At 36.1% G+C, this 24,273-nt stretch overlaps 1 protein-coding gene across 1 annotated transcript; it reads left to right on the top strand.

The window, feature by feature from the left end:
* The first annotated feature begins 2,595 nt into the window (after positions 1-2,595).
* Positions 2,596-23,308, top strand: LOC129263185 (protein TsetseEP-like). Its single transcript, XM_064100461.1, has 6 exons — positions 2,596-2,608; positions 3,181-3,707; positions 4,433-4,831; positions 8,465-8,506; positions 14,940-15,177; positions 16,749-23,308. The coding sequence occupies exons 1-5, from the start codon at positions 2,596-2,598 to the stop codon at positions 15,135-15,137; spliced, it is 1,179 nt and encodes a 392-aa protein (XP_063956531.1). The 3' UTR covers positions 15,138-15,177; positions 16,749-23,308.
* Positions 23,309-24,273: the final 965 nt, after the last annotated feature.

Below are 24,273 nucleotides of genomic sequence, written 5' to 3'. Positions count from 1 at the left end.
GACCTTCAAACTACTGGTGCAGTACGTGTATACATATTGGGCCTATCCTGTTTACAATTTCAATAGTAGGATGAGGGTCGAAGGTCCTGTTTGTTTTTATTTGTTTATTTGTAGCAGAATATCAAATAAACGACTATCACCACATTGAGCCTACATTGTAAAAAACGCCTATTAGTTTGTAATCCTTATAGAGAAAGCACTTTGTTCTCATACATTTACAATGGGACAGTGTGGTAAATTACAAGGGTGATGAACATTACAGGGTGGATGGATTGTTGGTAAGAACAAGGCAATTGTTCTGGAAAGATTACAATTGCGTTTTGTTTGTTCAAATCACAATTCACAATGTTAATCACATATGAATTTATACAAAAGTTGTAGGCTTACATAATAGGCTGTGCAAGGTTAATACTGTAACTTACAAGGAAACCCTTCTGTCAACCCCGAATAAATAAAAAATGAGGGCACAACCTAGCTGCCATATGGGGGCAAAATTTCAAAAATTTGCAAGCTAGCAAAATGCACATATTTTGACCGTTTTAAAATACAAATCTAATTTTGTGATAAGTTATTAATATTCAGAATATTATATATGTAAATGTACAATATCATATTTCACCTTTATTCTCATCTCCTTTCTCTTTTTCATGACTTCTATTTTCTATTTTGTCTTAATCATGGAACTTTTTTTTTTTGGGGGGGGGGGTGCTTGGGGACTTGGAGTCCTGTAAAACCACCCCCTCCATCTACACGGCAATTGCCTGTGCATGTTGTATGTAGACCCTATTTTAGTTCAGTGTGTAGTGAGAATACACATTCAGTATGAACAAGGCCATTGTGAGCTTGGTATTCATTACACAAGTCAGTGCAATGAGATCCAAGTCAAACAGTATTCATTACTTGCTGAAGGGGCTGTGTTCTCACTTTGGGGATTAAACACAATACTGCATTGTTATGAAGAGAAATCCATCCCTTGACCTACTTGCGCTTCGTGCAAATACGGATTAAAGAGGAAGTTCACTCTGACACCAAGTTAATTCTAGTAACAGAAAAAAATGTAATGGTGGCAAATGATAATTCATTTGCCTAAACCTGGTTTTGAATATTTATTGGAAAATAAATCATGCACTTGCGGATGCCAATAAGTTTAATTCAATTCATTAATTTTTGTTACCACATGTACTAAAGTTGTACATCAAACAAACATTTGCCATCGATAATAAATGTACATGTTTATTTTGTACAAAATTTACTGTGTAGTCACGAGGAGTTTACCCTGCTACATTAATGGAACATTTGAAGCCTTTGATAATTTGGTAGAGTGACATTAATTGCAGGTATTGATATTGTATATTAGCACTAATAATGGCACAAAAGACGTTATAATAAAGATGGGAATGGATTTTGAGTGTACACACACACCTGCACTCAAGTGTGCTCATTTGCACACATGAAACGCTACCTCTATTACCGTGTTTACACTTAATCGGCATTTGAATCAGCTCGCGGTTCTGAACCGCGAGCCGATTCAGCATCGGCTTTTTCATAGCGTGTAAACGCGAGCAACTTGAATGGGCTCGCGGTTCAGAACCGGCAATTTGCACCACCAAAGTAGTAGGTTCTGAACCGCGAGCCGATGCAGAATCGGCTTTTTATTACGTGTAAACAGAAAGCCGATTCTGCACCGGCAATTTGTGCGCATTTCAATTACTTTACCATTGTGACGTAATTGTAAGCGCACTGATCCAGCGTTGTCTTTATTATGACGTATATTGTAGGTATGCGTATCATTTCAGGTTTTTGCATCGTCTCGCGGTTCCTAACTGCGAGCTGTAACAACGTGTAAACGCAATCCAAATGCCGATTCTGCATCGGCATTTGGTTCTGAACCAATTGCCGATTAAGTGTAAACATGGTATATGTTGTACAGTACATGTACATTGTATATGTATGTCGGCCTCGGCCTACATATAGAGTTTAGGTTTTCACCTACAGATCATTTCCGACAATATGTAGATGTGTTTTTATGGGGACCTATTTATATACTGTACGACTACAGTGTGTTTAGATAAAATTGAAAGAATCTCTATTCTCTAGGACAGACTATCCAAGTATACGGTACAAACATACAATATATTCTGGAAATTAATTATTGGCAATGATTGCAAAGGAATTCCAATAAAATTCCTGAAGTTGTGGTTTTCTTTTTATTTGTGCTTATGCCTTTTTTCCTCTCAAATTTAAACTTATTTACATATTAATGAACTGGCAGGCTCCTTACAGAGTACTACATAATTTTGAAAATCCTGTTTTTGGACACTTTATACCTTTTTTTAATTATCACTTGTAGACTCTGTCCATGTATATTGACACAGCTTTGGTTGATGGTTATTTCCCTATTGACATTGCACTAATAAAGCCAGCAATTAAAACTGCACCTCACCCAAACTTGTCATACAATGTATATTGAATCTGGTCAATGGGGGGGGGGGGTATAATTGTTATACTGTAATTACATAGGGATACAAAACTAGAGAAAAATCTCATCACCAGCATGACGCTGAAATTCTCATTAAAAATTAAATATGAAATGAAATGGGACCCACAGGTATCTGTAATCATCTCCCCTTGATCTTCTCTCTTCTCTCTCCCCAGGGTCCAGTTTCATGAAAACTTGTCAACATTTGCAAGATTTCTATAACAAATTAACTATCAGCCAATCAGGGTGAAGGAAAGTTTCATGAAACAGACCCCAGGCCTCAAATTTATCCAGGGTCATCCAAAGCCATGCCCTCAGAAACAGGCTTGCTGCCCTTCCAAATATTTTTATATCAAAGGCCAAAATAAGTGCCCTTTTTGCCTGTGGCCTTGGTGTCATATGGTAATCCAGTGAATGTGTCCCATTGAAAGTATATTTTACTATTGATGCTCTCTTTTAATGGCTTTGGATGCTCTCTAAAGCGAGCACCACTTTCCCTTTTCCTTTATTAAAGTGGCCTTTTTGAAAAGTGGCCTTGCCCCTTTGAATCCTGTAATAATTTGAGCCCCGTTCCTCTATCTCTGTTCTTTTGTCTGTCTCATGTTTTCTATGGATCTTGTCTGAAGCCAAGCACAATCACATTCTACACTCATGATTACCTTCTTTCCAATATATCTTTGTTTCAATCTTCTGTCCTTCAGGATCACCAGCCGAACTAGCCGGCCTGCAAACAGGAGACAGAGTCATCGAAGTAGATGGCACCAACATCGAACGCGAAACACACACACAGGTTGTTGCCCGCATCAAGGCCGGCGGCGGCTCCACCAGCCTACTCGTCGTTGATAGAGAACTTGATGCATACTGCAGACGGAATGGCATCACAATAAAAGAGAGTATGGCGGAAAGGGGCGTGCAGGAGTCGCCACGGTTAAACGGTGACCACCTAGAAGTTCAGGGGGAGGTGCACATTATGAATGGGAATGCCAAGGATATGATGGGTGACCATGATGTCATTGAGGTAAATGTGGAAGCTCAGGAGGAATCGGCACCAGATAGACAAGAGGAGATAGAAGAGGAGCATCAGTATTCTGAGATTCAAAGACGGGAGGAGGAAGAGGAGGTCGTAGAGGAGCAATCAGAAAATGAAGAAATAGAAGATGAAGAGAGGAGAGAAGTAGAAGTCGAAGTAGTCCAGGCAGAAGAGGTCAATGTGGAAGAAAGCATTCCAGTAAGTAGATTATAGTATAAATGGGGTTCCACAAGGATGTTTTTGTGCACCTTTGAGTTTCTTTGTAAGCTGTAGTTATTGAGGATAGTCTTTTTTTTGTGTGTGCCAAAGCCTGAATTTAGGCCTTGGTAAATTGTTTCTAAGTCATTGGAATGTGTGCAAGCTTTTACCCAAGGAATTCTCCCCTAAAGCCAACTACTTTACACTTCAGATTCTGTGTTCTCATCTGGTGTTGGTCACAATATTTTGTCAGGCAAAAATCATGAAATTTTCATGGGTCATATCTATTCATAATTGCCTGGTTGCCACCCAAGTGTGCCAGCACTTCAAGGAATTGATATTCTTCTTGCCAGGATTGCATAGATCTACTGCACTTTGGTTGATTCCATGACATTTGCTACAGCAACAATCGCTCCAGTCTAAATTCTACACACTAATCGAATGACCAACTTCAACCGTGGGTTTATCACTATACCCTACTCTTAACCTATCATAAAACCCTATTGCAACCCTAACCCTAGCCCTATATCCTAGACAAAATTAAACCCGGAACAATTGTCGCAGGAGCAAATGTTGTGTCACCCTTTGGTCAAGTGCAATGTTGCTTTAAAAAAAAATTAATGTCACATCTGGGGATTAGAGTCAGACCATATGCATTTCAACTTGAAAGTGTCAAGAAAAATAAGTTTTATTTTCAATGAATTTCTTATGACCTTGATGATCAGGCTCCACCCATAGATCGTGATGAAGAGCCAGAAGTCAACATTCCTGAGCCAGAACCTGAACCAATCTTAGAAGCAGCCACCGTTCCTGATGTGGAATCTGCCCCACCCTTTGATGACGAAACAGACACCCCTGCTTTCACAGAGGAGGAGCCAGAGCGCCAACCGACACCTGAACCGGTCAGAGAGCCAACGCCGGAACCAGTTCGAGAGCCAACGCCAGAGCCTGTTCGAGAGCCTACGCCTGAGCCTGTTCGAGAGCCAACGCCTGAGCCTGTTCGAGAGCCAACACCAGAACCAGTCCGAGAGCCGACACCGGAACCGGTCCGAGAGCCGACACCGGAACCGGTTCGAGAGCCGACACCAGAACCAGAGCCCAAGCCCTCTCATCAACCTACCAGGGTATGTATACATTCTTTGGTTCATACTTTTATGTTTGCTGAAATCAAGAGCACTATCTGAACTTGATCTATTCACCATTTCTTGAAAGATTCTATGGTTCCGTATCTTTTACGTCAGTGACCAATGCTTCAAAGTTTTGGTACCTATTTCATATAGACAATAAATGTATATTTGTCATTCTTGTAACTTCAATAGAAACCTTGATTGTGATTGGCTGCTGAGCCCTGTTACCATGATGGTAGTTACAAGTTTTATATAGTTAAACCTTTCATGAAGCAGGCCCCTGGACTTTGAGCAAAGCTTGAAGATCTTAATTCAGACCTAACCCTACAAATCCTACATTATCCAAACGAATACACATTTAATATAGCCCCTTACAAAGCACTGCACACACACACACACACACTTCTGCATGTTTTGGCCACTAAAACAATAATTCACCACCTCAGAATGATAAGCTTTTATTAAAGTCCATGTAATCCATTGTCCTCATGATAGCAAATAGACAGGGTTCCCAGCCCATCAGGGAAATCAGGGAAAATTATTTTACTTTTTTCCAGTCAGGGAAAAATCAGGGAATTTGACAAGAAATACCTCAAATCAGGGAAAAATGCCTCAAATGAGGGAAAAATCATGGAATTTTGATCGGCCCTAAAGTCGAACAGTCAGACGGCAGGTCCCAAGAAAGTGGCTTCTTTCATCCAAGTGATATTCATAATTTGAGATGTTTTGCATATTTAATGAGCTTGATGCGGACCAAAACACCTCTTTTCATTCGGTCATTGCTGCTCTACTTGTGCATCGAATTTCATGAATTTGGTATCATTGTAAAGAAGAAGAATCATTCTTTCAGGTCATGTGTTTGAATTTATTCAAAGATTTTGTAATATAGGTTAAAATTTTGATCTAAAATATGCTACAAAATAATTATTTTCACCTGACAAAAGCTGCTATTTTCACACTTTATTTTTGTTTGAGCCCAAATGATTTTTAGATCATAATAAAGCTGAATATGTATGCTTTAAAATGATATAGGTTTTAAAATAAGAATTGGTTTAATCGGGTCAAGATCACACTTTTCATTTGCCAAGTACATAAAGCAGCTTGAAAACAAGAATACTGCACTCTGATTGGTCAAAGAGACCACACACTGGCAAATTCCAATGGTTCCAGTGCCTGGGTTCATGGGAAGGTCACACTTCCCATGTGGTAATCTCCTCAAATACCCTGCGCCTGTTGTTCTGTGAACCTTATCCAGCCAATCAGAACTCTGGATTTCATGCAACTACAAAATTTCAGAAATCTCGTCTTGTACCTTTGTGGGAAAAGTGTGATCTTGACCCGATTAAAAGGTGCCGCATATCAAGAGTGGCATTGTGAGAAAGTACAGAAGTTCAGCTTTATGGTGATATAGATATCATTGAGGCTCAAAATAAAAAGTTTTGCACAATTTGCAAAAGAAAACAGAGGAAGAAAATCTAGTTTTGAGGCACATTTTCAGGCCAGAAATTTACTTTTTTAGGCCAGAAATTTACTTTTTTAACAAAATATTGTATATAAAATAAATGACCAATATGAAAGAGTAACATTTACTCTATCTGATGGTGCAATAATATTTCATTTAACTTGAGGTTAAAACAGGTAAATTCTTAGAGAAAGAAAATCTCACGAATTACGAGATTTTGCAAGGAGAAGGATTCAGCCACGAGATGATTTGGATGAATCTGGCCTTTTTGCTCATTAGCATAGGGACCTGCGGTCTGACTGCGAAAGCATGATAGTTGGTCAGACTCTGTTATATTTTGTTGAATATTGAAACAACATCCATTGAATGACTGGTTATTGTGATAATAATTAGTTTCACATTATTGTTTTTATACTGAAAATCCAAGTAATTCACTGCAACAACTTAGAAACACATGCGAAAGTGGGAATGGGTTTAAATAATTATCAGGGAATTTTTAAACTTCATCAGGGAACAATCAGGGAATTTTGTTTTCTTGAAAAGCTGGGAACCCGGATAGATGCGATTTTTGGCTTCCTTGAACTGGTCAACCATGGACCTATTAGAAATGGACATTCAATGCGTTGAGTCAGAAAATGCTTTTCAATCAAAATGCTTTCAATTTCGAGCAGCAAAATCGAAAAACAGATGATTTTGTGACATGAAATGCTTTATTATTTGATCCGCACACTTCCACACACATATAATGACCCCAATAACATGAAGAGATAAACAATCTATAATAATAATAATCCGCTTTTATATAGCGCTTAATACATCGGAACGACGTGTCTATAAAATAAAGCACTATACAGATATATTAATACCCCGGTCATCAGATTCAATCAGTCATTCCTGCACACAATGTGTGCACATCCTCCACTCCATGGGGAGTATTCCAGTCAGTCGCCGGTGAGGCGCACACAGTACTGGCCAGGTTACAATGACTTTCACATCCTACCAGGTACCCATTTAGCACCTGGGTCGAGAGTGGCAAACTGTGGATTAACGCCTTGCCAAAGGACGCCAGACCGTGGTGGGATTCGAACACACGACCCTCTGTTTACAAGGCGAGAGTCAGAACCACTACACCACGGCTCCTCCACGATCTCTACGATGTCTCTACTATGTCTACACGATGTGAGCCATGTATCTCTGGAATATTAGGAGGAAACTTGGAAAAATTGAATTATTATTAATCAACAATCAATCACAATATTGCCTCTATCTTAAAATATGCATACATTTTCCCAAATAAAACACATGGAACTAAGCTTCCCAAAGGTAAGCCAGGACTGCACATTGATTTTCCAGGATTTAAGAGATTTATCATCAGCTACGCATAGAGTTTGTGAAGTATCAATATTTAAAAACGAACTGCTTCTTTCAACACATGGCTTATTTGACGGCGGACCTCACCATGAACAAAGAAGCTGAATATGAAGAGAATAATATTCGGAGGACAATGTCAGTTGCATGCCAGTGAATGCATTAAAGGACAAATCCACCCCAACAAAAAGTTGATTTGAATAAAAAGAGAAAAATCCAAAAAGAATAACACTGAAAATTTCATTGAAATCGGATGTGAAATAAGAAAGTTATGACACTTTAAAGTTTTGCTTAATTTCACTAAACAGTTCTATTCACATCCTGGTTGGTATGCAAATGAGGAGATTGTTGACGTCATCCACTCACTATTTCTTTTGTATTTTATTATATGAAATATGAAATATTAAAATTTTCTCCTCATTGCCAAGTGAAACAACGATTAATTCCTCCCTGAACTTGTGTAGCTAGCATTGTACAATACTATATGGTTCAGTCAAGTTGGTCCTAATTGTAAAATCTGCAAAAACTGAAAAATTGTATAATTCAAATAATTAAAAATAAAAGAAATAGTGAGTGATGGACATCATCGACTGGCTCATTTGCATGTCACTGAGTTGTGCATATCACTGTTTTATGAAAAACAAACAAAACTTTCAAATTCATAACTTTCTTATTTTACATCCGATTTTGATTAAGTTTTCAGCGTTATGCTAGTTTGATTTTTCTCTATGTATTCAAATCAACCTTTTTTAGGAGTGGACTTGACCTTTAACTAACCAATGAATGTCCATCTCTCATAGGTCCAAGGGTCAACAGAGGATGCCACCTTGACTACAGTACAGGTAGATGATTCCATAGTTTTCCAGCTAAGGACATTTCACCTACACATCACAATGTATCACCATCAAGGACACTGGCCCGTATTCTGAAGTCGGGTTTAACTTAAACTCAGGATTAAAGTTGTGGTTTAAGTATGGCGAGCCAATTGTTACATAAATCACTAACAGTAGAGATATCATACTTCAGCTCATTTGACTCTCAAATCATTCATAATTGTCTAGGAAGTATAAAAAGATTATTGGCTTCACCATCGATGAATCAGGAAAGAGCACAGTAAACATAAGAAACATACAACTGAATAACAAATTTGATACTTTTGGCTTCCCATACTTAAACCACAACTTTTAAACCTGAGTTTAACTTAAACCCGACTCCAGAATACGGGCCACTGTTGCACAAAAGTTACTATAATCATAAAACTTTGCCATCCAATGGTAACTACCATGGTAACATGGCTCATCAGCCAATTAAAATTAAGGATTCCATGAAAGATACCATTGGATGGCAAAGTTACCATAATGGTAACTTTGGTAAATACGTCTACTGCCAACTCGTCCACTCCCCACATGGTCTACCTTCATTTTAATAGTCTAATGCCATTCCGTCCATCAACGCTTCGTCTAACAACCATTTGGTCCAGTCATCACTTCATCTAATCACCAGTTGTCTATGACCATTTCGTCTCGTAACCAGTTGGTCTAATATCCATTTTATTTTCATTCATTTCGCCCAATTAACACTTAGTCCAATTAGACCAAGTGGTATATGGACTAAATGGCTACTGGTTATCAGACAAAATGGTGTGTGGATGAAATGGCAATTAGACCAAATGGATAGTGGACGAACTGATGGTAGACGAGTTGGCAATCAGACAAATTGGCAGTATACCATTTGAAAATAAACCGGTAACTTTTATGCAACAGGGACCTGTAACATCAACTTAAGCGATTGATCCTGGTTCTGAATTGATTGTAGTTGTATGATCAATCGTAGGATTCAGCTTCATGATCAGTCATTACATGTATGTTTTAGAGTCCAGCTCTCATACATGTATAATTCCATGAAATCACTTCATATTGAGCTGCTTCAAGTTGGAGTTTGGATCAGGGTGACCAGGCTTCCAGGATTTCAAGGGACAATCCCGTATTTCAGTAATTGGTCCCCCGCCCCGTATGACCCTGCCCGGGATGCCCTTTAGTCCCATATTTCAGGACTTTGAACACATTTGTGTGAGAATATTCAAGCATTAATTTTTTTTCTCGTATGCATAGTAGGAAAAAATGTGAAATATGATATCGACTATCTATCATGTCGAAGTCTAACATTTTTGTCTAAATAATAGGTCAAAATTTTTACTCGCATCTTTCGTTCGCTTGCAGCTGTTTAGAAATTTTTGCCCCTTATGCCATGTTTAACCCTCTGAAAAAGTTTTGGATCACTACGCGACTGATTTGACTTGACATGTCTTTATTTCGACTTTCCAAATCTGGTCACCCTGGTTTGGATAGCAAACATTCCAAGTTTACCAGTTATTCCTACTGGATCAAATTGAGCAGGAGATGCATGTTGGCATGCCTTGAAATTGGCGAGCGCCATCGTTGATAAAAAAAATCAGTCAAATGCTATCCCATTGTAACAATGCATCGTGTTTGCGTTTGATTTGTCATTCATAATACATGGTCCTTGTAACCCTTGTATCCTTTATAGCTCGATAGCTCTTTTCTCCTATGAGCTATGAATAAAATATTACATTTTCATTTTATGTTTCACTGTTCTGACATTGCATTCTTTGATGAGACTTAGAAGTCTTGACGTCCCTGATAAAAGAAGAAACACATTTCCGTCTATAATTCATCCTTATTAGTTATTGTGCCTACTCAAAATTATCACTATGATTGAGCTTGCTTAAATTGTAATAACTGCATGACAATTCTGGTTCCTTTTTCCATACTGTACATGTTTACAAATTGGGAGAAACATGAGGGCTTCATCTAACAAAGCATTGCGATTGATCTGATCAATCTCGACTTTGGAATTCCATAGATGCAGAGCTGCCAAGTAGTACGATTTTTCCGTATTTAGTACGTTTTTGCAACCAAAATACGGCAGTACGTTTTTTCTTTAAAAAATATGTTTTTTGTATTTTTTTTTTAATTTTTTTTTACCAAATCGAAGTTTATTGAGAAAAATCATCTCTTTATGTCTCTATTTCATAAAACGTACACAAATATGGTTATTAGATCAATGTAATTTCAGGTAACTTGTTTTTTTTTCAATCATTTTGTAAAAATCAGGGTGAGATATACACAAGTTTCAATGTTTTTTTTTTCATCTTCAAGAGCAGTGCACATTTTAGTTTGCATGCAGCTTGAGCGCCGTGATGGGCAAGTGCGCCAAGCATTTTACTATGAAATACACTTTTTTGGGGAAAAATACAAAATATTTATCTCACACGGTAAAATACTGATTTTGGGGGATAAGTATACTGAAAATGCAAAATACAACTTGGCAGCTCTGTAGATGCGATTGATCAGGGCCGCGTTTCACAAAGAGTTACGGTTGATCCAATCAATCGTAACTTTATGGAAATCCATCAGTGTCATAACTTTTTCTACAGGAACTTTGCAAAATGTCTTTTGTAAACAAAGGCGAACTCACAAAAATGTCAAGAAAACAATGATTTTATGTAAATATGCATCATATCTAGGAAATATTTTGAACAAAAATGCATTTTAGATGTTGACGTTGCTGGCTTTCTATAGTTGAGATTGATCAAATCAATCGCAACTCTTTATAAGACTGGGCCCTGATTAATATCATCTATGGGAAGCCATGGATGTCATAATTCTTTGTACATGCGAATGTACATGTACACACTGTCCTCTTGGAAATATATGAGAAGCACCCTGAACATGTGTGAAAGATGATGTAAGAACTAGAATAAGAAAAACGTACAAACGACTCGCACAAACATAATATTCGGTTAAGTGGATTTTCGTAGTTCAGATCCATCAGAATAAATCTCAATTTCTTTGTTATATGGGGCTCTCATATAGATGCTCATACTGCAGCATGCTCTTTCATTTCTGATTGTTTTCTTAATATTGTTAACTTAATATTCATGTATATTTAATTTAAGTTTAAAGGTAATATATTGATTTTTTTCTCCCTTTCTCTACTCTTTCCCTTTATATACATACTGTGCATGCATCATTCAGTGTTGTTGTTCCTTTAAAAAGAAGAAATTCCTCACCCGAAGACCGGTTATTAAGGCTATATTCATCACACTGACTGTCATCGTATTAGCTTCATTGTTGTCAAAAATCATGTTTATGAAAGATTTTCTAGAACACACTTCAACACACACTATGGATGATCACCATGAATAACATGATAATGATCCCGTACCATAAAGACTTTCATTTTAATAACAAAGGCACAGTTTCTGTCCCAAGTTTACTATCAGCCAATCAAATTGAAGGTTTTCAGTAGCTTTTAACTACTGTTATTGCACATTTGTTATTACAGACTCATTGTGTTCAGAAAAAGATATAGTAGAGAAATGGAACCAGATTACAATTGCATGAATTTGGATAGTATTCTTTCAGAAAATGTAGTCATACTTTTGGATTGAGAGAAATAATCCATTTCATTCATGTATTCATTGTATGTGTGTGGTTCTGCCGGCCTGGAATCCCCATTAATTTATTTGTATTTTGTACGATATTTGTGTATTCATGTATTCATGCGTTGTTTGTATGCTTGTCATTTTAGGCTCCATACCAAAAGTTTGATTGAGCGTCTTTCACTCGGGAAACCCACAACCATCTTTATATTTTTTGTTTCAATGAAGAGTAAATAAAAACAGTGAAATTTACATGAATGTATGTAATTTAGAATGATCCATACATTATTGAATCATGGGTGATCCTCTTTTTCATCATCATCTTAGACAAATCAGTGGGCAATGGGGACAGCTGCTTTGAAACGATGCTAGTCTGCGAGCACAGACTCAAATTTTGCACTTTAACCAGACTACCATGTCTAGAATGAAGACTAGACTCCAAACTCTCTGTCTGTGTTAGATGCAGTGCAAAGTGAAGCTAGTCTCACTAATTCAGACTCTGCAATATGCACCATGCAAATTGCAAAAACCAAAGTTTAAGGTCTGTGCCTGCAGACTAAGAAGTTGCAGAGTACCCATTTACACTGTACCTGTTCCAAATTGTTGTTTTATTTTTGATAAAAATGGGAATGAGCAATTTGAAGAACTTGCAGAATTTCTGCATGAAACTTGTACATGTACATTGTATGTGTACATGGCACTGACTATAATTGATGTGGTTATGATTAAAAGCCATCGGAGGCCCGTAACACAAAGCTTAGCAATCATCGTATAAAATTTTTCTACGATTGATTGCATTGACTACAATGTACAATCAATCGTGAAAATCAAGCGTACGATCAATCACTATCCTTTGTTTTACAGGACCAAGGACTATCAATCAGATTTATTTGTTTATTAATAATTTGGTTTTGAGGTGGGATTACAATGTAGTCTCTTCATTATTGTTTTTGTGTCTTTTAATTTGATACAAAGTTGGTTTATGGGTAAACACAGCTTCGTTTACAAGGAAACAAATAAATTTCCATATTCATTTTGATTATTAGTTTACCAAGGTTATTTGTTTGGAACATTTTAGTGATCCGCATACATGTATGTGTGACAAGCGAGTATGACATTGTTGGTCCAGCAGTTTTATTTGCGTATCATTTGTGAACACGATTCAATGAATTCTTTGCGGTATAGAAAAGGGAAATTTCATGGTTCCCCTTTATCGGTATTCATACTGTAGCTCATAAATAGAAAATAATTATATTGGTTTATTATTGTACTGTATGTGTATTCATGATGAAGGGAAGAGGTATATTTCTGAAGGTATGATTTTCTGGGAAACATTTTATTTTTATTTGGGTGTGAAAAATACACAAATTATATCAATAGATACAGTATTAAAGGGGAATGAAACCTTTGGAACAAGTAGGCTTGTGTCGAAACAGAAAAATCAAAGAATAATAAACAAAGAAAGTTTGAGAAAAATTGGACAAATAATGAGTAAGTTATGAGCATTTGAATATTGTAATCACTAATGCTATGGAGATCTTCCCATTGGCAATGCAACAAGGATGTGTAATGTCACATGTGAACAACTTTCCCTTTGATGGACTATAAAATACCCCTAAAATGTTTCTTTTTGCTTTTTCTTATGATGATACAAACTCTTTATCCATGATGTATTCTTTAAAAATCTGTATTACATGCCCTCCTATAGAAAGAATATATGCTCTACTGATAGATGTGAAATAAGGGGCAGTTTAAGTGAAATATATACTAAAGTAATGGGAGAGTTGTTCATTGTAAGTGACATCACACATCTTTGTCGCATTGCCAATGTGAGGATCTCCATATCATTAGTGATTTATTCAAATGCTCATAACTTTCTCATTATTTGTCCAATTTTTCTCAAACTTTCGTTGATCTGTTTCTTTGATTTTTCTGTTTTCACACAACCTATCTTGTTCCAAAGATTTCATTCTCCTTTAAAGTTAATAGTAAAAGACCCTCCCTGTCTCCATTCCTATGTGAAATGTCATGGTTCAAATGGTGGTGGTGGATTTGGGTGGTAATTTCTTTTTGGGTAGGGGTAGAGATTTATGAAAAGCTGAAGTTTTTTACCCCCGAGCTTGCTATTACTACGGTTGGAAGAGGTATAGGTAAGTTTAACATCCTTCCACCCCCCCCCCCCCATTTAGCCCCGAAAGCAAATGATGAAAGAAGAAGCTCCGAGTACCGGACAAATGTGCAAATTAACCGGAGAAAGTACGGATTAATTTTCAGAGTATAATTGATGAACAACAACTACAATAATAATTTAATAATAGTTATGGTATTAATGATACAGAATGATCATGGTATTATTACTCCTACACTACTACTACTAGTACTACTGCTACTACTACTACTACTACTACTACTCCTACTATTACTACTACTACTACTACTACTACTACTACTACTGGTACTACTACTTCTACTGCTGCTTCTGCTGCTGCTGCTGCTGCTACTACTACTACTACTACTACTACTACTACTACTACTACTACTACTACTACTACTACTACTACTACTACTACTACTACTACTACTACTACTTCTACTACTACTACTTCAGCTACTACTTCTAATATTACCACTACAACTACTACTACTACTACTACTATTTCTACTACTCCTATCATTATTGCTACATGTACTACAACTCATAATAATGATGCTGATACTGGTGATGATGCTGGTGTCACCATATATTATTGACTGATTACGTTAAAACACTTCAAATAATTTTATTATTATTTTTTTCTTCTCCCGTGTAGACTGAGTCTATGCCTCCAGCCAGACCCGCCGCCCCACCCACCACGAGGCAAGCTAGTCTGAACATCGATAGCAACAAGTCCGGGCTGGAGCTGTCTACGATGGAAAAGGCAAGGATACTGGCCGCAGGAAGGAAGAAGAAGAAGCAGGCGTCGGCCAAAAACTGGGAGGATAAATTTGCAGCGTTCAACAATCTATAGGGCGCCGGTTTGCAGTGGTTTCAATTGTACTCTGTAACAGGTTAGCACTTGAAGTATTCCAAGGTTTACCAAAGTGATGGTGTCACAAAGAAAACTCTTTTCTGCATTTCAGTGATTTACGCATCATATATTGGCAGAGCATGATAAGAAACCTCCACTACCAAATTTTGGTTGGATTTGGTCCATGGCGCCCAAGATGGTCCTGTATTCCTACATAGCCCCATTGAAATTAGTGCCAATAGGCCTGGTGGGTGTTTCATAAGTTGTTTGTATAAAGTTACAAGAAAATTTGCAAGTGACCGGTGAGCCTCTCTTAGGAGCTAAATCCACACTATTGAAAATTTGGTTCACATAATTTACCTCAAGAAAGGATCAACAGGCATTTGTAAAGTTGCTCGTAACTTATAATATAATATAGGGTATTTATATTGCGCACATATCCACCTTGTTAGGTGCTCAAGGCGCTCCTATTTTACCCGGCTAAGCTAGGCGTTCATAGTGCAAACAGCTTTTTTTTAAGGAATTACTTCCTACCGGTACCCATTTACCTCACCTAGGTTGAGTGCAGCACATTGTGGATCAGTTTCTTGCCGAAGGAAATTACGCCATGGCTGGGATTCGAACCCACGACCCTCTGTTTCAAAGTCCGAAGACTAATCCACTGGGCCACAACGCTCCACTTATACACTATACTTCTTTCACATTTCCCCTACAGCGAGTCAAAAACGGCCATTATAACATTTTTTGTACCAGCTACATATTGTAGGTTATTTGAATAAAAATGAATAAGACTATACTTTGGTCACAATTCCCCTACAGCGAGTCAAAAACGGCCGTTATAACATTTTTTGTACCAGCTACATATTGTAGGTTGTTTGAATAAAAATGAATAAGACGGCTTTTTTCGACTCGCCCTATGGCCGCCGTAGGGGAAATGTGACTGAGGTATTACGAACAGCTTTATGAAACACACACTCGGCTCTCAACCATGACAATTCATACTGGTTTATATGGGGTCTATTGTGTAATTGATTCGGGCATAACTCTGGCCATCATGATCCAATGTAAGGTTTCCCATCATGATCTACTGACATATAAATGAAAGTGCTGAAATGCACAAAAGATAATTGACAATGTCACATGTTGGTACTTACTCTCTTCTAAAAAAACATTTTCGAGGGGATATATTATTCATAAATGAAATTCATGAAATAAATTTTCACTTGGGATTACCTGTGAAAGCGATGTCATGTTGGAGAGCATGCCTAGTTATTTTGGCAAGATATTCTACAGATATTTTCAAGTTTTATAGAATTCATTTTTTTTCAGACCCCCAAACTAGTATGACTTACCACCAATATATCATATTTTGATAATTCTCAGCTTCTCTCAGGATTTCATATTCCTATTTTTGTTTAGTTTCATACTGTACACTCCAAAGGGAGATGCCTCTTTCCTTCATGTACATTTAAGCAAAAATCACCCCTAATAATAGAGAGGGTTAGATTACTTTGATAATTATATTTATGTACAGCATTTCACTATTTTGCATACATGTACTGTATGCCTTTATCTTTTCCTTTTTATTTTGTTTCATTGATTTCTTGATAGTATATATATAGGTGTATAACTTCATGCTTCCAATAATCCACTATGTGCTCACCACCGACTCTGCCTGCATCTTTTCCTGATAAGTCATGTGATCACTTGGTCACATGATCAGCTAAGGTCACCTGATGTGAAACCCAAGTCATGTGATCATCCCAGTTCATCTGATGTGAAATCAAGTCACATGATCATCCCAGGTCACCTGATGAGAAAGCCAAGTCATGTGATTATCCCAGGTCACCTGATGTGAAAGCCAAGTCATATGGTCATCCCAGGGCCTCTGATGAAAATCAAGTCATATTTCATTACGCTTAATGTGACAATCTAGTCACATACTTATCCCAGGTCACCTGATGTGAATATCAAGTCATGTGACAGTCTCAGATCACCAGCCATGAAAATCAAGTCATGTGATTATCCATGGTCACCTGATGGGAAAATCAAGTCATGTTTTCATCCCAGTTCATCTGATGTGAATATCAAGTCATGTTTTCATCCCAGTTCATCTGATATGGAAACCAAATCATGTGATCATCCATGGTCACCTGATGTGAAAATCAAGTCACATGGTCATCCCTGGTCACCTGATGTGAAAGCCAAGTCTTTTGATTGGTTGAAGCTGCATTTGAATGCATTATTTCATTCTCCTTAGGCTCCCAGATGACAAACGATCAATGTTACAGATCCATGATTTGCTATACTCTAGAACATTTCCCTTTGATAAAAAGCGCCCTCTTTTGTCAGAAGACCAGGTTCCTGTTCCATAAAGACTTGGTATAATAACAAATGCACAATTTCTATAACAAATTTACCATCAGCCAATCAGACAGAAGGATTTCAGTAGCTTTTAACTGTTATTGCAAATTTGTTACTAAAACAAGTTTTATGAAATGGGGGCCCAGTATATCATATTCAGATTACAACAGATAGGATTACAACTAGTACATATTATACATAATATCACAGTACTTACATGTAAAAGCATATGTTACTTGGTGTGAATTCTATATTTATAGTTGAGAACTATTTTACAGCGTATTTTATTCAAAGAAGATGTCAGAAATACACATCTATTTAGTTTTATTATGTAGAACTATGTATAAATGACTAGACTAGGGGTCAAATCCTTGTGAGGACATTCATAAGGCTTGTCTATGAAGGTGTATGTGTAGCGTGTAGCTCCCCTCTGTTTTACATGCATTTAAAGTGGTTACGAGGTGATTACTATTATATTATTACCAGATTAGATCATCCACTTGCAAATCTATTCAAGCTTTTCTTGTTGAGTGATACACTTTGCTGCTTTAGCCTTCATGTCAAAATTCTTGAATTAAATGCCCCGTACTTGGTCTGAACTTGGGTTTAATGTAAACCCTGGCCTAAAGTTCTGGTTGAAGTATGGATAGCCAATTGAGACAGAAATCTTCAACAGTACAGGCTCGATTCGCCAGCTCATCTCGTACTCCGGTCATTCATAACTATCTAGGAACGATTACTGAATTTGCTTTTCTTCGCCATTGTAGCATGAAGAAAGAGCACAATGAACATTAGAAAACAAACATTGTTAAACAAAATTTTGAAACTTTTTGGCTTTCCATAATTTTAGCACTGGGTTGGACCGCAGGCTATAAAGTTAAACTGGACGTAAGAATAATGGCCTTACCGTAGTCTGTGTACTGTATTTAATTTCATTGGCCCATATTCTGAAGTCAGATTTAACGTAGAACATGGTCGAACTCTGTGCTGAAGTTATGGAAAGCCAAAAATGTCAACATTTTCCTTACATTGTATGTTTCATATGTTTACTGTGCTCTTTCCTAACTCGTGAATGGTGAAGAAGCTATCATAATTATCCCTCCGAAATGAAAGAAAAATGAGCTGATAATGTTAAGCTCTACAGTCAGAGATTTCCTTCACAATTGGCTATCCTTAGTTATACCTTAATTTGAAACCACGGTCTGAATTAAACCCAGTTCAGAATGTGGGCCATAGTTTCCTATAACTTTCACTCTCTATGCTATTGAAATGTACATAAACCTTTGTGTAAAAGAAACCAGCAATGAAATAGATACGATTCTGTGTCAAAATAGCATTCCTTTCAATTTTCACCTCAATTTTTGTTTGAAATTCTAGTTTCCTTTAGTCTTTCCGAACCATTTGTTACATATCTACTTCGAGGAACGATGGCCTTCACATCGGTTTTTGTTTGATGTAATTCTAGTATGCTTTAGTTATTCTTTCTGTGCCATTTACATGTATATTGTCCAGTAATTGATCGACTTAGGTGGTTGTTTGACATAAAAAAGTCGGCTTATACACTGAACTTATACACGTAAGTCTGTGGGGGAAAGTTGGGACTTTTCTTTTCTTTCGATTAATACAAGTTTTCGAGTTGCACAAGGTCGACTTAAGCAGAGTCTACTCTATCTACAAATCTGCATAAAAAATGATGACTTTGTGTTTGTATTTGCCGCCACAGGTGATCGCATGCTGTTTGCATTTGGTGTAATTAGGAACTTGCATGAAACTGTAGAGGGCGCTACTGTAATATTTGCTCCCATGACTTTGGAAATGATACCTCTACTCAACAGACTTTGCTTCTGTTTGCCTAAAATTCTAACAACTTACTGAATTTTATGATTATCAGAATACAGGGGTAGTAAGCTCTCCTCAAATTTCATCGGTTTTTGACATTTTTGGGGGGGAATATTATCAGCCTATGAAATTAAGAAGTTAGGCATTTATATATTACAAATATATATGTTTTGCTTGACTTCTGAATGTTTTATAAAAAGTATTTGTGAAAAATCAAAAAATGCAGTTCTTTGTTTAGTTCCCCATACCCTTTTACTCAAGCAATAGTATAGCCATTTAGAAGGACATAGACTGCACTGTATATATGACATTTAGAACACAGTTTAAGCAATAGAAAAATATAATATTTACAGTCTATAGATGTAAAAACTATATTAAAACAATAAAATTCTTGAAATATATGTGTTAAATGTACGATTAAGTGTGATTTTTGATGCATGTAATTGTTTTGATTACAAAACAGAGTTGTATATGACAATACGAAGTTATAATTAATTATAGATATTTTTCTACAAATTCAAACTACTATGGATCATGAATAAGTACTATTTTTTCACCTTTGTTTTTTTGTTTCTTCCCTGCAGCCTTTATTAGTGTTAGATGAAATAATTTGAATGATTTCTTAATAATTAATTGCAGTACTCTGATATGTACTCACCTTTTTCTATCATGTATATGCAGATAGATCAGTTTTGTTGAAGCAGTAAATGTATCCAATATAATATAACATGTAACTTGTCCAATACAATATAAAGTGTGTTCTCATGTTTGATTTGAAAGGAAAGAAAAAGAAATAAAGTAAATGCATTAAATCTTACTATTTTGGAAACTTTGACATAATAGGTATTGAAATTACCGTGGAAACCTTGAATTCAATTGGCTTCATAGCACTGTTACCATGGTAATTACATGTACTATTATGGTAAAAGTAGCATAATGGTGAGTTTAGAATGCAACAGATGCTGAGTTTATATTGATGGTGCATTAAGAAATTATTATATATCTATTAGTAAAGGAGGGGGAGAAAACAATGATACTGGAATTAATTTTAATACATGTATGTTGATGCGTGGATATGTTAATTACCAAAGGCCTAAAATCACATTTTGTGTTGACAAAGGCATTGCACCAAATACAGTCATCATGAAGTGTCCAAATATACCACAGTAGGAAAAAAAAAAATCTTTTGAGTATTTGAACTACACTGTCGAATGTCTACAATCTTACAACATTGGTTTTATTCAGTTCCTTTGGTATTGTAATCTCATGGTATCAAACGGATTTAAAGTCAGTCACAAATAAAAATATGAATATGTATTGCACAAAATTTAATGGTAATATCCTCTGAATTCCTCCTTGTAAAAGCTGTGAGGAATGGATGTACTAGTACACGTAAGTTTATGAATTCTGACCGCTATTATGTAGTCCCTCTCGTAGCCGATGGGAAGATATTTGGGGGATATTACATTCCCGTGGCATAGCAAGTACTATTGCCCCCATTATTTGCTTTCAGAAATAGAGGGCGTCCTATCTCTGTAAATTTACGATTTCAGATTTGCATCGAGGGGTATTGTGTGGTGTAGTTCTTCCACAGGAATTGGCGTGTGATTAGTCATAAATTTCGCTGGCTTCTGATCACAGGGCTTTCAAGTGATTGGTCTTTTTGTCAGGGCCCTCAAGATTTTAACCCTTTCCGAAACGAAAGGTTGTGCAGATACAATGGCTGCATGTATTTGTAACAATGTGACTTACAATACGCTTTACAATCCGACTGTGCATATTTTCTGTGCAAGTCACATTTCTTGCTCTCTCAATATGATATATACATCATCTTTATAGGAATCATCATTACATTTGCCTTTGAAAATGAATATGTATGCATGATTAATTATTGTGTGTGAATGCAGTTTTATAAAAGGTGTCTTATTTCTTAAGTACTAATCATCAATCGCTACATCGATCATAAAATCGTGAATCCATATTGTGATATTTCATATAATTAAGACTATTGTACCAAGCTATGGAACAAGGTTTTGGTTCCGAGAATAGGTTACATTTCTGCAGAAAACCTGGAATAGGGATCGAAGTATGGTTTGCAGGCGGCATAAGTCTGTAGGTTGGAATTCATAAAGATGGTTTAAATTTAGACCGTGAACAATTCAGATTTTGTGAAAAAGGTACACTTTAATTTAGTGTTTTGACTTGGAATGAGCCATTGATTTTGGTTTAAAAAAAGTAGATGTGCTAGATTTACACTCCTGATCATGAATATTTGGATAATTGTGCTTTATTATTATGGTGCGAAATAATGGCAATTAAACATGAATTTCAGTGTTTTTTTTGTTTCAATAATTTTATATAAATCATTCTTTCTATTTGTAAAAATACCAGCATTTTGAATAAAAATTCAACATGGTTATCAATACTTAATGAGGAATAATTTCAAGCACAAGCATGTTCTATGCTTGTTGCTTGAAATATTGCTTCATTTATACATGTACGTATGATCGTTGTTTTTATTGGGACAGACATTTCACGCTTATTTTTCCAAAATGTTTTAGTTTGTTTGCTTTTGTTTAAGGGTGGCAATTATAGGAGGAAATTATTCATACGCAAAACCTGTATGTAAGTAAATAAAAATATTTATATATGAATTTATTGTTGGAGTGACCAAAAAGAAAAATTTTCGTGTGAAGAGTTTTCGTCATATTTAGCTAAATCCACTTTTTAATTTTTATTCAATTTGAGCCGTTAGATGTACATTCGGCATAGTTATTATTTGCTTTTACTCTTATCCTTGGAAGAATTTTTTTTTTCATTTTCTAAGTATTGAGAGTTTTTACATGATTGACTTTCTAATCTCACTATTTCATTAAAGGGGAATGAAACCTTTGGAACAAGTGTGCTTGTGTGGAAACAGAAAAATCAAAGAATAAGATCAACTGATCTTTGAATCTACTGATAGATGTGATAAAAGAGGCAGATTAAGTGAAATATATTGAAAAGTCATGGGAAAGTTGTTCACATGTGACATCACACATTTTTGTCGCATTGCCTATGGGAGGATCTACATTACGATAATGATCTGAACCTCAAATGCTCAACTTTCTTACTATCCAACTTTTCTCAAACTTTTGTTGATCTGTTTCTTAAATTTGTCTGTTTATGCACAAGCTATCTTGTTCCAAAGGTTTTATTTTCCTTTAATAACTGCTCACTAGCCAGCAAGAAAAATAGAAAATCATAAATTTTATTGCAATTATTCACAATATGCGATCTGTTTTAGGCCTTCCTTTTAAATGAAGTTTTTGTTTTCTCATGAACATGATGAATGACAGCTTAACCTTTTTTGCATGTACGTGTATGTATTTCTCAAATAGTCTTTAAAAAACTTAATGTCTTATACATGTGCTAGCATACTTACATGTATACCCAGATTGATGCATTGGTATTGTATATTTTATCTACACAATATCCATTAGATTTATAGTCTCTATAGCAGTTCATATTGGTGCATCAGGTCTTTGCATATATATCAGAAAATAGATGATTTCCACTTTTTATGTACAGTGATTAGTTTGACAAAAAGAGATTATGGCTGTAAATAACTTCTGAAAAATCTTATAAATGCATTTATTTTGTTATTATATAATGAAAGAAATAGTTTGTATGATTAACCTTGTATTTAGGCTATCTGAGGTTTGTAATTTTGTTGGGAAAATTTTTCATTTTTTCATTTGCTGATGACTTTTGCTGTTGTACACTTCTACATGTACTTGGCCCTTTTTAATTGCACATCAAATGAATGCATTTAACATATTGATGCATATGTACAGAATACATCACCATGAAATAGTGAATTTACCTTCAATAATTCTATCATTTTCTTTGATATTTTATCATCTTTAGGTTCTTCAATTGCTTCCTTTTCATTGCTATGATAATAAAATAAAATATATGAATCAAAACTTTTGATTATGGTGTGGTTTGTTATTGATTGTGGTGTGTGCGGACTAAATGGCCGACCCCCAAAAGAGCTCCAAAGTTAGTGAACCCCACCACAAAATGCACTCCTTCATGCCGAGTGTTGAATATAGACGACAACACTACAATGCTCACCTGACTTCCCAGTGAAATATCTAAAACATGGCAGAACTTATAACACTTTAACTCTTGAGGTGCCATATTATAATTTTTTGTCGAAATTAGTCGATTTTCTGTTTGAAGTTTAGGAAAATATGTTCAAGCCTTGCCTTGTGTAATTGACTGGAAATTAATCAACATACACAACACAAGAGGCTTTGTTGTTTTGAAAAAAGAGAAAATTGCACAAAAATGTGTCAGTGGCACGCTAAGGGTGAAATAAGTACATTTTCTGGTAGGGTTCATTAACTTTTGAGCACCACTGTATGTGAAACATTCTTGATATGATCTGTTGCTGTGAAATAATTGCGATACTCCCAATTTATCATGGCTTTTAATATAAAGTCAAAGGAAAATATGGGCCAGGTGTACAAAAAAAAGGGTTGATTATTTCATGGTATTTTCCTCGGAGAGAGTGTATGCATGGTAGATGTCATCCTTAAAGGGGAATCCAGCCCAAATAAAAAAAATCATCTGATGAAAAAAAATGAGACAAGTAAATGGAAAGTTTTGATAAAATCGGACAAACTATGAGAAAGTTCTGAATTTTTAATATAAAGTGACAGGTTATGTCACAGAATTTTCCTCAGGGAGGTGTATGTATGTTGGATATCATCCTTTATATAAATAGCGCCATCTATCTAGAAATTCAGAGGCGCTCTATTTTTATTACCCTGGATTTAGCTTTGCTTCCCAAGGTCAAGATATATTTTTCAGATTAAGAGCAACTCTTCAATGGACAAGGCTCAGTGATTTCTTCATAACAAGTTGCCATGGGATGATGAATCAA

The sequence above is a fragment of the Lytechinus pictus genome, chromosome 6 (genome assembly GCF_037042905.1).
Source record: "Lytechinus pictus isolate F3 Inbred chromosome 6, Lp3.0, whole genome shotgun sequence".
Lineage (NCBI taxonomy): Eukaryota > Metazoa > Echinodermata > Echinoidea > Temnopleuroida > Toxopneustidae > Lytechinus > Lytechinus pictus.
This window is presented reverse-complemented; position numbering and strand designations above follow the sequence as displayed.

Excerpts from the sequence above, each read along its gene's own strand:
- LOC129263185 (XM_064100461.1), top strand. Across the intron at positions 3,708-4,432 it reads ATGTGGAAGAAAGCATTCCA|GCTCCACCCATAGATCGTGA; the intron begins GTAAGTAGATTA and ends CTTGATGATCAG. Across the intron at positions 4,832-8,464 it reads CCTCTCATCAACCTACCAGG|GTCCAAGGGTCAACAGAGGA; the intron begins GTATGTATACAT and ends CATCTCTCATAG.